A 12,008-nucleotide genomic window follows, 5' to 3' on the forward strand; every position below is an offset into this window, starting at 1 on the left:
CGCAACTTGCACTTCAGGCTATTGGCAAGGCACGTGCAGTCTGGGAGTTTGCACGACCGTCCACACTTACAGGAAAGCAGTTGCAACACTGCATCCGGTGCTGGAGAACCCTGCATCCACTCGATGGCCAGCTTCCCGTCATCATCAGTGGTCCATCCACAACTCTTGGGACTTGGAACATAGGGTTGGCATTGCAGACAGCGCCTCCAAATAGCAGCCTGGTAGTTTGCACGGAGGACGTGCATGAAGAGGCAGTCTTCACATGGTGGAAGCTGAATGGACTCTATCTCTCCCCGTCTGGCACAGAAGAGTTGATGTCGGAGTTCATTGACTTTCGTGGTGTTGGTAGACGGCACGTACATGTGGCAGGTGACCTCTTGCAGCTTCTGAAAGAGCTCGGTGGATACTTCCCGTGAATGACCGAGCTGACTGAAGGCCTCTTGGAAGGTCTTATCCGACTTCATTTGCTTCAAGGCGCCCATCTTTCCCCAGCCTGCAAAGGCACTGACTGTATCACAACCGGAGAACACATGCGGTCCAACCAGGGCATCACAGGCACTGTCTCCCATCGATCTAGCAAGCTTGTCAATGCCTAGGAACCGTGTGCGGGTTTGCGTACCACACTTCTGATACACGGGGCATGGGATGTCCTTATTGAAGGCAAGACAGCACAAGGACATCTGTATCTTCGGTAGTGATCACCACAGCCTTGTACCCAGCCTCTGCTGCATGCAGAAGCATTCGGGTGTCTGCTTCCTCCTGCGTGGACTTCAGCTCTGCCACTTCCTCCCAGTGGTCCTTGGTTTTTTTGGGGGTTTTTTTTTATTTACCCCCAAAACGTCAATATCTCAGAATGGTAAAATGGTAAAAATGCAAAATACATACACTAAGTTGCTCTTCTGGAACGGTTATCACATATTGAAATAATCATATAGTCCCTACCAATAACTTAGTAGCCCTAAAGTTTGGTTTCCTCAGATGGTACCGATATATGCCTGGGCCCATGGACTAATAAGGATGAGATCCTCTGCTTGGTTCTGGGTCGAAGGGCTTTTTGCTTCTGCTTGGTTCAGAAGGCCTTCGGCTTCTGCTTGGCTCGGGTTAGGGGAGGCTTTTTGGAGAGCTTTTTGCTTCGGCTTGGCTTTTCAGCAGGCCTTCGGGTTCTGCTTGGCTTGGTTCGCTTTTTGGGCTCTGCTTGGTTCGTCGAAGAGAGTCGGCTGCTTTGTTCATCGAAAGAGAGTTGAGCTGGTTGCTCGGCTCGAGCTTGTTGGTTGTTGTTCAGAGAGGAGAGCGCCAGTTGCGAGAGTCATGCGTGTTTTGCGCTCTACTTCGTCGCCCGGTTCGGCTGGCTCTTCTTAGTTCGTGGAGCTTTTTAGTCTTTGTTCTCCGCTTGGTTCCCGGCTTGATGAGACTCCTTGGAGGTGGTTCTTCGAGGAAGCGACGCATCGATGGGAAGGATCGGCACCTCGTCTCACCGGCACATGTTCAGAAGCGCGAGAGGATTCGCTGGAGCTCGGGAAGGATCTCGGCTCACGGCGATTGGATCCAGCTCGCTCTCGCTGGAGCCCGGGTCCGAACAGCTTGAAGACCACACGAGGTGGAGAGGTTCGAGATAGGTTCTGGGTTTCAGCTCATCTGTCCCTCCGAGTTGAAGTCCTTATTAAAGACATCAGCCACCATTTCTTGGGTGTGTGTGGGTGTGCGTACGCGTGTTTCTGGGCCCTTCTAATAAGTAGGAAACTGTTAAGAGCCTGTGTTTTATTTGCTTGACATTTCATAGTAGTACTCGGCTGTAGGTTTTTGCTCATGTCTTTTTCCCCATCCCCCATTCATTGCATTGCCTGTGTGGAAATAAATGTCCCCATTGTTAAATGTCACCTGCTCGTTGCGTCCCTTCCTCACATTGACTGCCATGGAGCGTTCGGAATGTTAGCTGGCTGATTATTAGCCGATAAAACGTACATCTGGTCCGACGGGGCATGGCGATATATAACTGCTCAGCAATTGCATACGGAAAGAGCTGCTTAAGCGGTTCATTTTCGTGCAGGTCCTGTTGAGGTATAAACTCCCGGAATTTTTGTCCGCGCGAATAGTTAGGTATATCGACAATTCGGCGATTGACCCTGTCGCGCGTGGACAGAAAAGTTGGCTGGTTTATGGTGTGGTTAACAACACCCGTAGCTGGGTTTCGGCGTTGATCCGGAAGCTACGACTGGATGCGCGGCCTGGATTGGATTGAAAAGGTCATGCGCATGCCGGACAGGCAAGAATCTACAACACTGGTGTCAGGAGTGGGATTCAAACCCATCCGTCTCCAAATTAAATTAACGGGAACCGGATCAAGGGTGTGTAGAGCGACCCTCCGTTCCCATTAAATTATGAGCTTTCAAATTTTATTCCCAACACGTGACATGGCCAGCCATGGTGAGCTGAGGCAGGTGGGTAGAGATAATGGTGTTGATGTAGTAGGATCCATGGTCCAGGACCCCACCACCATGCAAGATCCCCCGCGATCCGACCCAGAGGTTGTAATGGGCGCAGTGGCTGGGGCGGCGCATGAGCGCCCCCCATGTGCGATTTCCAGCATGGACCAGATGTTGGAAGTTTTGGGACGGATGATGCAGGATGTGAACGAAATGACATCAAATGCGCAAAACATGGGAGGCCGCATAGAGTTTATGGGGCGATTTGTGGAAAACATGAATGCCAGGGTGGATGCGATGAACACAGACAGGCAGGCATGGAGAGAGGGGAGGCGGACAGCGGAGCACAAGATGGCGGCGCCACGTGGCGGAGACACCGAACCAACGAGGGGGAGTGCGGAATGTGTTCGGTTCGTGCTGGTTTCCGGTGAGGTCAAGGGAACGAGCGACGCCACGATAATTAACGGGACCACGGAAAAATTGAAAGAGGTGACTGAGACGTGTGAACTGAGACACAACGGGACGACAGAAGAATTAAAAGAGGTGACTGAGACATGCAGGACGAGACACGTGGAGGTGACGGAGAAATTCACGGAGACGCAGGAGACAAAGGAAGGAACACCAGAGCCACGGTGAATAGAACAGGAAACAGAGACGAAAAGCCAGGAGGAAATGGAAATAAAAATTACCCCCGTGTGGGGGTGACGGTCATCTCTACAATACCACAAGTTCTCAATGTTCAGTTCAGGTAACCGCGAAACAGTCCAAATTAACCGTTTAGATTGAAGTAGTTCACAGAGATACACTAGGATAATACTACTAATGACATAATTAATAAGCATGTATTGTTCATTTAGTACCCGGATTAACACATCAGAATCACCAGTTGGTGCAATACGTGGTTTTCCGGTCCGTCCACTCTCTGGGGACATTTCACTTCCGGTTGTAGAAAAAAAAACGAAAAAATAGGCTTAGCTCTCGGAGATTATGATAATCCTGTAGATTATTCTTCACTGATTATAATGTAACTTTCAGAATGAAAATTGGTCAAGTATTTATAGAGATATTAAGGTTTGAAAAATCGTTAGAGCTCGCAAATTCATTAATTATTAATTCCACAGAAGTTTTGTGACACTGCACAAAGTAACACGTCAGGTATGAAAAAACATTTTGTGTGCCAGATTCATTAATTATTAATTCATTAATTATGGAATGTACTCATTGATATATTAATCAGAAAGCCCGAAGCATGCAGCATAATTTATCACTTATCCCCTCATCCGGGATCCGTGGCCTCGCCCCACAGCCTGCAGCCCTATGTCCGCCGGTGATTATGTTAGATATCGGCACGATCGAGAGGAGCCTGCGAATTATCCCTGCTGATGCACTGAATTGATGCAATCGTTCGGCCAGAATATTCGTTGTCAAGATGTTGCGTGATTAAATCACCAAAACAGCCACTCAAATTTATACCGCCGACATTCTTCTTAACAATCACCTTCGCCCCAGAAACCAGTCAATCTGAACCACGCTGGCCACTGCTCAGACGCCATGACCAGACTACTGCGCAGTTCTACTGCGCAGTTTGGTTAAAGATGACTCGGCATTTTGGCACGCGCGCACAAAATTACATTTTGAAAATAAATGCCGACGTTTACCCATTTCTGGTTTTGAAACTTTTGCACCTTCGGCGGAAAATGTAGAAATATAAAAGGCTAAAAATGTGTTTAATATTTATATTTCATTTCTCCTTCCTTCCTTCTTTGCAAATCGCATCGGCGTTTTAGGCCATCGTCCAGATCACGTGACGATCAAACGGGAAGGAAATTCAAAAATCTGTTCGGTTAGATACAAGATAATATTTTTTACTATCATAATCAATAAACAGTTGCCGAATATCTTGTGGAATGGCAGACGAGATAGGTTTTGAAAATGGCGATTTTTATAACTTACGTGACCTCGTCCCTGACCTTGAACCCGGACAAAAGTTATATCGTTGTGCAACACTCATCGACCTCTACCCACATACTAAGTTTCATCAAGATCGGAAAGAAAAATTGTTGACGGACGTACGGACGGACATTTGGTCCGGCTTTATTAGGTCATCTCGGTAGAGATAACCTAAAAATGGCCGCCGTCGAAAATTTCAATATTTTTTATGTTCTTATATTTGCTATTTTACGTCATTAAATGGCCATATATGATTAAATTTGTACTGCAGCCTATGAACTTTGGTTATCTTATAGTTAGCATAATAAAATTTCATATTTGATCTTCCCTTCATTAGCATAAATCCAATATGGCTGCCAATTTTTTTTCCAATTTTCAGGATTTTGCTCATAATTTTGCAACCAAATCATATATAATCTTGCTTTTTATCTCTATTTCTAGGTGTTCATGGAAGGAGAATATATTTAGATCAATATTATTCCATTTCAGACCTTCATTTCTGTAAAGTTGGCCCATTTAGGGGGTGCTGAAGTACGGCAGTACTCGCGAGTGAAAACCAGCTTTTTGGACGACCGCTGAAATGAAAGCGAGAGAAGAACCTTCAGAGTGTAGGCTTTATTCCATTTGATTGAAGCCGCTTCTACGGGCACATCAGGGAATACAGGTGCAGCAAGGAGTACATAAGCAGTAATGTATACACGTGCAACTAATCACCGCAAAATAAATCAGTATAAGCACGGAGTCCGATATACTCTCAATTCTCACCATTCAACGAGCACCAAGTGAGCCGCCGCCGTAAACGACAATGCCCCTGGGACAATCCCCCCGACCGAGCTGAATCTTAGCTTTATCTATTCCGTGCTCGAGCCGTGCGACATGTGATCACACGTCACGTCCTTCAATTCACCACATTTTCCCCGTCTTTAAAATGTAACTAGAGGCCCAACTAACGCACCATGATTACTTCAGCACTATAGGAGTATACATTTCAAGCAACGCGAACTATCTAAACTACAGAAGCATACATGCCAAGCAGTGAGGATTATTTTGAGTTGTAGGAGCATGGTAATGAGCATCGATATATTATGTAACAAGCATATAGGAGCATGAGCATCGAGGATGCCGATAATCCCCTTTACAGATTGAGTCGGCGAGGGGGTATTATCCGTCGACCTCTCCGGGAGTAAATGGCGGTTTCACTTGAGGGAGGCTTCCGATCCTCTTGGTGAGCCTCGACTCGTGCCGGGGATAACTCCCCGATCGCTCTCGGGTGGAACGCGGCAGCTCCGTCGCCACCATTCTCGGGTGGAGTTCCTGGGGGGGGAACACCTGGGGAGGGGATGTCAGAGGGAGGAGTGCCAGATGGTGGTGTACCTGCGGGAGGAGTACCTGAGGGAGCCAAATGGCGAACCGACACAGTGGTCTCCCTGCCATCCGGGAGCCTGACATGAGCATACTCTGGATTAGTATCGATGAGTTCGACCCCCTCCACCATGGGTTCATACTTGCTTTGTCGTACCGGGCGTTTCATGAACACCGTTCCGGGATGGGTTAGCCAGTTGGGCACCGATTGGCCGTCAACATAACGTCGCTGGTGAGTAAACATTCGTTCGTGAGGAGTTGCATTGGTGGACGTGCAGAGCAAAGAGCGTATGGAATTCAGAGCGTCGAGAAGGGTAACCTCCCACCGCTCGGGCCCCAGTCCTCTTGATTTCAACGCCAGAGTTACGGCTTTCCAAATAACTCCATTATATCGTTCCACCTGCCCATTACCCTGTGGGTTGTAACCCGTCGTTCGACTAGTTGCTATGCCGTGCTCTAATAGGAACTGTTTTAGCCCGGCCGACATGAAACACGGCCCTCTGTCTGAATGTATCTACGAAGGTTTCCCAAACATAGCGAAGAGGTCAGAGAGACATTTCACGACAGTGCCCGAGGTCATATCAGAGCACGGAAATGCGAAAGGGAACCTTGAATATTCATCAACAACAGTGAATATGTATCTGTTGTCTGTCTCGGTCGGCAGGGGCCCTTTGAAGTCAATTTTTAGTCTCTCGAAGGGAGAAGTGGCCTTGATCAATCTGCCAGAAGCCGCGCCATAGAATCTGGGTTTTAGTTCAGCTCAAACAGGGCATGAAGCATTCATTTGTTTAATATCTTCGATAGAATAGGGAAGGTTTTGTCTGCGCACGAAATGTGCCATTCTGGTTACCCCCGGGTGGCACAGAGACACATGGAGGTCTTGCAAAGCCCGACTGATTGTCGCCGAACAGTTGACCCGAGAGAAGGTGTCTGCAGCAGGGTTTTCCCTCCCGGGCCGGTAAACAATGTCGTAACTATAGCAGGTTAGGTCTATCCGCCATCTCATAATTTTTTCATTCTTAATTTTCCCGTTATTTTTCCCATCAAACATGAATGCCACGGATCGTTGGTCCGTGACGAGCGTGAAATGGTTTCCCAGTAAATAGTGTCTCCATTTACGTAGGGCTTCGACAATAGTGTACGCTTCCTTCTCTATTGCTGAGTGTCTCTGCTCGCTTCCAGAGAGAGTTCTCGAGAAGAACGCGACGGGTCACCCAGACTGATTAAGCGTCGCAGCTATCGCGTGATCAGAAGCATCTGTTTCCACCACGAAGGGCACCGAGCTATCGATCGATAATACCACGGAATTACTGATATCATATTTGAGGCTGTGGAAAGCTTTTACAACAGCGGCATCTGGTGGGAAGTTTTTGCAATGCACTAGGGGATGTATTTTCTCGGAGTATTGGGAAATCCATCTTGCATAGTAAGCGAACATGCCGATCACCCGGCGCAGTCTGCAGGTCCTGAGGTGGGGGTAGCTCACGAAGTGGGCGCAATCGTTCAGGATCAGGCTTAATCGTGCCGTCGGCTATTGTGTAGCCGAGAAGTTCAATTGACCTTGCCGAGAATATGCATTTCTCGTAGTTGAGGGTCAGATTATATTTTCTAGCAATGCTCAAGAATCTGTCCAGATTCATATCATGTTCCCCCTGATCCCTACCGCACACTGTGACATTGTCCACGTAAACAAAAGTGTCTTTGAGGTTTTCATCTGAGATGATGTCGTCCATAACTCGTTGGAAGCAAGCTACTCCATTCGTGACACCGAACGGAATCCTCCTGAATTGGTAGAGGCGTCTACCTGCCTGGAATGCGGTGTAAGGTTTGTCTTCCTCTCGGATGGGAATTTGATGATAGGCGCTTCGCAAATCGATGGTGCTGAATATCTTATAATTGGCCACGCGTTCGACCATCTCGTCTATGCGCGGCAAAGGGTAGGCATCGAGTTGGGTGAAACGATTGACCGTTTGGGAATAATCGACAACCATTCGTTTCTTATGATTCTGATTGGCGGTGACCAACACCTGTGCGCGCCATGGCGAATCGCTCGGTTCTATAATTCCATCTTCCAGTAATCACTTGGTCTCTGAAGTGATGAAGTTCATATCAGCAGTGGTATATCGCCGCGATTTGATCGCTATCGGTTTACATACCGGCGACAAGTTAGCAAACAGCTGGGGGGACGTTACCTCTGCGGTGGTCAAAGCATTTAAAATTAGACGAGGTTTGCTTCCTCCAAAGGGTATTTCGACGCTAGTGTGCTGCTTGAGGACATTATGACCCAGAATTACGTCTGCGCATAAATCACGAAGCACCAGTACCCTTACATCCCGATGCGTGTACCCTTTTACGTCCAATTAAACATTGCAGTACCCTCGTACGTGGGACTGTAGTGATGTAGCGGCCATGCATACCGTATTGTCTGTCGGGTGGATCTTCCATTTCCTGCCCTTCACTAGCGAGCTGTTGACGAAACTTTCAGAGCTACCGGTATCAATCAGAGCCTCAGCCATATGCCCGCTAATTCGTACGTTGATGATAGCCTTGGATAGATTCCCCGGTGAGGCTGCAGTTAGTTTCTTTTGTGAGTAGAGAGCCGCAGAAGTGGGTTTATTTCTCCTTAGAGTAGATTTACATACCCTGGCATAATGCCCTTTCTTGTCACAATTCATGCATGTGGCATCTCTGGCGGGGCATTTGTGGCGGGATGTCTTTTGTACCCACAAAAGAAGCATTTACCAACCGAAGTAGTTGCTGTGGAGTTTGTCGAGGTCTGGGTATCCGACTCCTCGGGTTTTTCTCCACCCCCTGTGTCAGGCTGTGTCTGTGTCTGTGGGGTTCCTTGAGTTTCCACCGTAGCGGCGTTCATTAGCAGCATCGGTGTCCCAAATGACTCAGATTGCTGCTGAGCCGTATCCATCGCTCGAGCCTGGTCGACTACCTTTTCAAGAGTGGGTTGCGCTTTCTCCAGTAAGCGTTGCCGTATGTGGGCTGACCTGAGTCCTTGGATGAATGCCTCTCGGGTCGCTTCATTTCGGTGTTCCTCGGCGTTTACGGCCCGGAAGCTGCCGTCTTTTCCCAGCTGTTTCAGAGCTTGCAGGAACTGATCGATTGTCTCCCCGGCTGCTTGCTTGCGTGTGTTGAGAAGATGTCGTATGTACACCTCGTTCTTGCGCTTCACGTAGAGCGCCTGCAGCACGTCGATCGCTGCTTCGTAGGTGTCACACTCCGAGAAGAGCCTGTATACGCTGGGCGAGACATGATTCACAAGGGCGGCCAATTTGTCGGCTCCCTCTTCGATGATGGTCAGATAGTGTGAGAAGGAACGGAACCAATGCGACCATTTCGTTTCTGAGTCAGTCGCGTTTGGGTCTGCGTCGAACCTCTCCGGTTTGTAGATCTTGTCCATCGTTGGTTGAGAGAGCCGAGAAAACCAAATGGAATAAATTGAAATGAAAGCGAGAGAAGAACCTTCAGAGTGTAGGCTTTATTCCTTTTGATTGAAGCCACTTCTACGGGCACATCAGGGAATACAGGTGCAGCAAGGAGTACATAAGCAGTAATGTATACACGTGCAATTAATCACCGCAAAATAAATCAGTATAAGCACGGAGTCCGATATACTCTCAATTCTCACCATTCAACGAGCACCAAGTGAACCGCCGCCGTAAACGACAATGCCCCTGGGACAATCCCCCCGACCGAGCGGAATCTTAGCTTTATCTATTCCGTGCTCGAGCCGTGCGACATGTGATCACACGTCACGTCCTTCAATTCACCACAACCGCTGTAAAGATATGTGAAAAATTGTAGTAAAACACCAAATTAGCCACAAACAAGTTTGAGGAGAGGCTTAGTGAATTTTGATATCGTAACAAGCGTGTGAAAATCCAAAATGGACGCCACGCAGATCAATTATTGTTATAATTTTGTAAATATTTGTCGCAACATCATAAATGAGGTGTCCTTCTGTATGTTTTCAGACACAAGGAACCTCATGGAACCATTGTTTACTTGATAAAATTTATGTAAACCAACAACCATCTCACATTTTTTTTTACTTCACTTATTATTTACTCAATAACAATGAGTGCAAGAAGACATACTGAATTCATGGAGTGCTGAAGTCTGATCCAACCACGTGGAGCAAAGCGCGACATAGTTAAGAATACTTAAGGTACTATTTTGTATTTTCAACATTTTACTGTTGTTATAATTAAGAGCTGTTAAGATACTAAATCTTAAGATCGACTTGCACAATATGCATAATATTATGCTATGCTTACTTGTATTGCAGGATGATGAGCACATGTGTATTTTGCAAGGAGTCAGTGACAGATGAAAAGCCCATTGTGACATTGGGAGCAAAATGGTGTGAAAGTATTCTCAGAGCAAGCGAAAGTCATCAAAGTGACATTACAGTAAACCCTGGAGACATTGTCCACATTAAATGCAGAAGAGAATATATAAACCCCCATGTGATCAGTGCAAAGAAAAGAAAACAAGCTGGCAGTCTACCTCGTAAAGATGATCCAAAATCTGCCCTTCGATCAACTGAGACACCCTTCGACTACAAGACTGACTGTTTATTTTGCGGTTGTTCGGATCCATATGATGGTCGCAAACAAGAATGGAAGCTCATTCCAGTCAGGTCGATGGATTTTTCGGCCAAAGTTCTTACAGCATGTGACAGCTTCACTAATGACTGGGTGGATACGGTTCGTGCCCGTGTGCTGTATGCAATAGACTTACCAGCAGCAGATGCAGTCCTATCACCAACTGTGCAGTGTCAACTTTAGAACGGGAAAACACGTTCCTCAAATCTTTGTGCTAAAGGATGGTCCACGAGCATCGAAATACACTCGAATGAGCGGTCGACCCAAGGATGTGATCAAAAATGAAGCTTTTCTGAAAGTAGTCGACTATTTGGAGCGAAACCATGATGAACAGATAACTGTCAACGACCTGGTTGAGAAAATGAAAGAATACACAGAACCAGAAGAATGCGAATGCGACCCGTACAGCTGCAAATACATGAAAACTAAGATAAAGCAACACTTTGGTGATAAGATTGTCTTCACAGAGATAAATGGAAAACCCAATGTAGTCACATTTGTAAGCACTGCTGCACGGATCCTATAGGACTTCCATTACCAACAGAAACACCGTGTGTTGGATGAAACAATCCACATCATTGAGACCGCAGCAAAGCTAATTAAACAGGATATCAAGGATGTGAAGCAGTCCAATGATACCTATCTAACTTGTCGCGAAATATCATCTGCCGAGGAGGGGATGGATTACCTTCCTAGGTCTTTACAAACTTTTCTCAGCACATTGTTCGTTGGACAGCACAATGAACCCAAGCTGGCATCAATCGGGCAGGCTATAATGCAAGCCACGCGTCCACGTGTGCTTTTAGTACCCCTTCAGGTTGGTCTAGGCGTCCAGTTGCATCATCATTTCCAGTCCAAATTTTTGATTGATACGCTCCATCGACATGGAATTTGCCTTTCCTATTCCGAAGTAAAGAAGTTTGAAAGGAGCGCAGCAATGATGCAGGGAACAGATATACAAAACTGCACTCCGGAGCATTTCCTTCAGTATGCAGCAGATAATGTTGATCACAACATCAGAACCATTGACGGTAAAAACACATTCCATGGCATGGGCATTATTATAGGAATTACACCAAAAACGACCACCACCAAACCAGTCAGAAGGATCAATGTAACCAACGAAGACATCAAAGCTGTTGGTGTATCAACATGGAGCACTTTACCTACAACAGAAATATGGAATCAATGCACTACGAACACCTTACAAATCCAGACTTGGAGAAACCCTATGCAAAGCTTGATCTACTGTGGGAAGCATCACTGATGCTAAAGACTGCAACACCTTTGTGGTCCGGATTGATGCAGATGGTGTACAAAGGTGAACACCCTGGAGAATCATCCGTCATGTTCCTGCCCATGATAGACATGGATCCGAATGATTTGTCTTGCAGAAATTCAACCCTCAAGTTTGTCTGTTTGCATGCAGCAAGATACAACTCCACCCCAATAATAACATTTGACCAGCCTCTGTGGTGGAAAGCGAACATGATTGTGGAAAGCGAGCCCGAAACAAGTCCACTAAACTCGGTGGTCGTTCGTCTTGGAGGTTTCCACATTGAAATGAGCTTCTTGGGTTGTATTGGTCATTTAATGGGAGGGTCCGGGCTGCGTGAAGTTCTTCAGGTAATCTATGCTGACAATGCAGTAGGAC

The 12,008-nt window shown here is 46.8% G+C and overlaps 1 protein-coding gene across 1 annotated transcript in view; it reads right to left on the reverse strand.

Annotated features, from left to right (window-relative positions):
* LOC147024522 (uncharacterized) overlaps window positions 1-11,286 on the reverse strand; it is a 28,539-nt gene extending 17,253 nt beyond the window's left edge. The window contains exon 1 of the mRNA XM_085884527.1: window positions 4,865-11,286. Within this exon, the coding sequence (XP_085740653.1) occupies window positions 8,407-9,147 (741 nt within the window). The 5' untranslated portion in view covers window positions 9,148-11,286 and the 3' untranslated portion in view covers window positions 4,865-8,406. The remainder of the gene's footprint in view (window positions 1-4,864) is intronic.
* Window positions 11,287-12,008: the final 722 nt, after the last annotated feature.

The sequence above is a fragment of the Eptatretus burgeri genome, chromosome 6 (genome assembly GCF_056783735.1).
Source record: "Eptatretus burgeri isolate ZD-2024b chromosome 6, Ebu_testis_v1, whole genome shotgun sequence".
Classification (NCBI taxonomy): domain Eukaryota; kingdom Metazoa; phylum Chordata; class Myxini; order Myxiniformes; family Myxinidae; genus Eptatretus; species Eptatretus burgeri.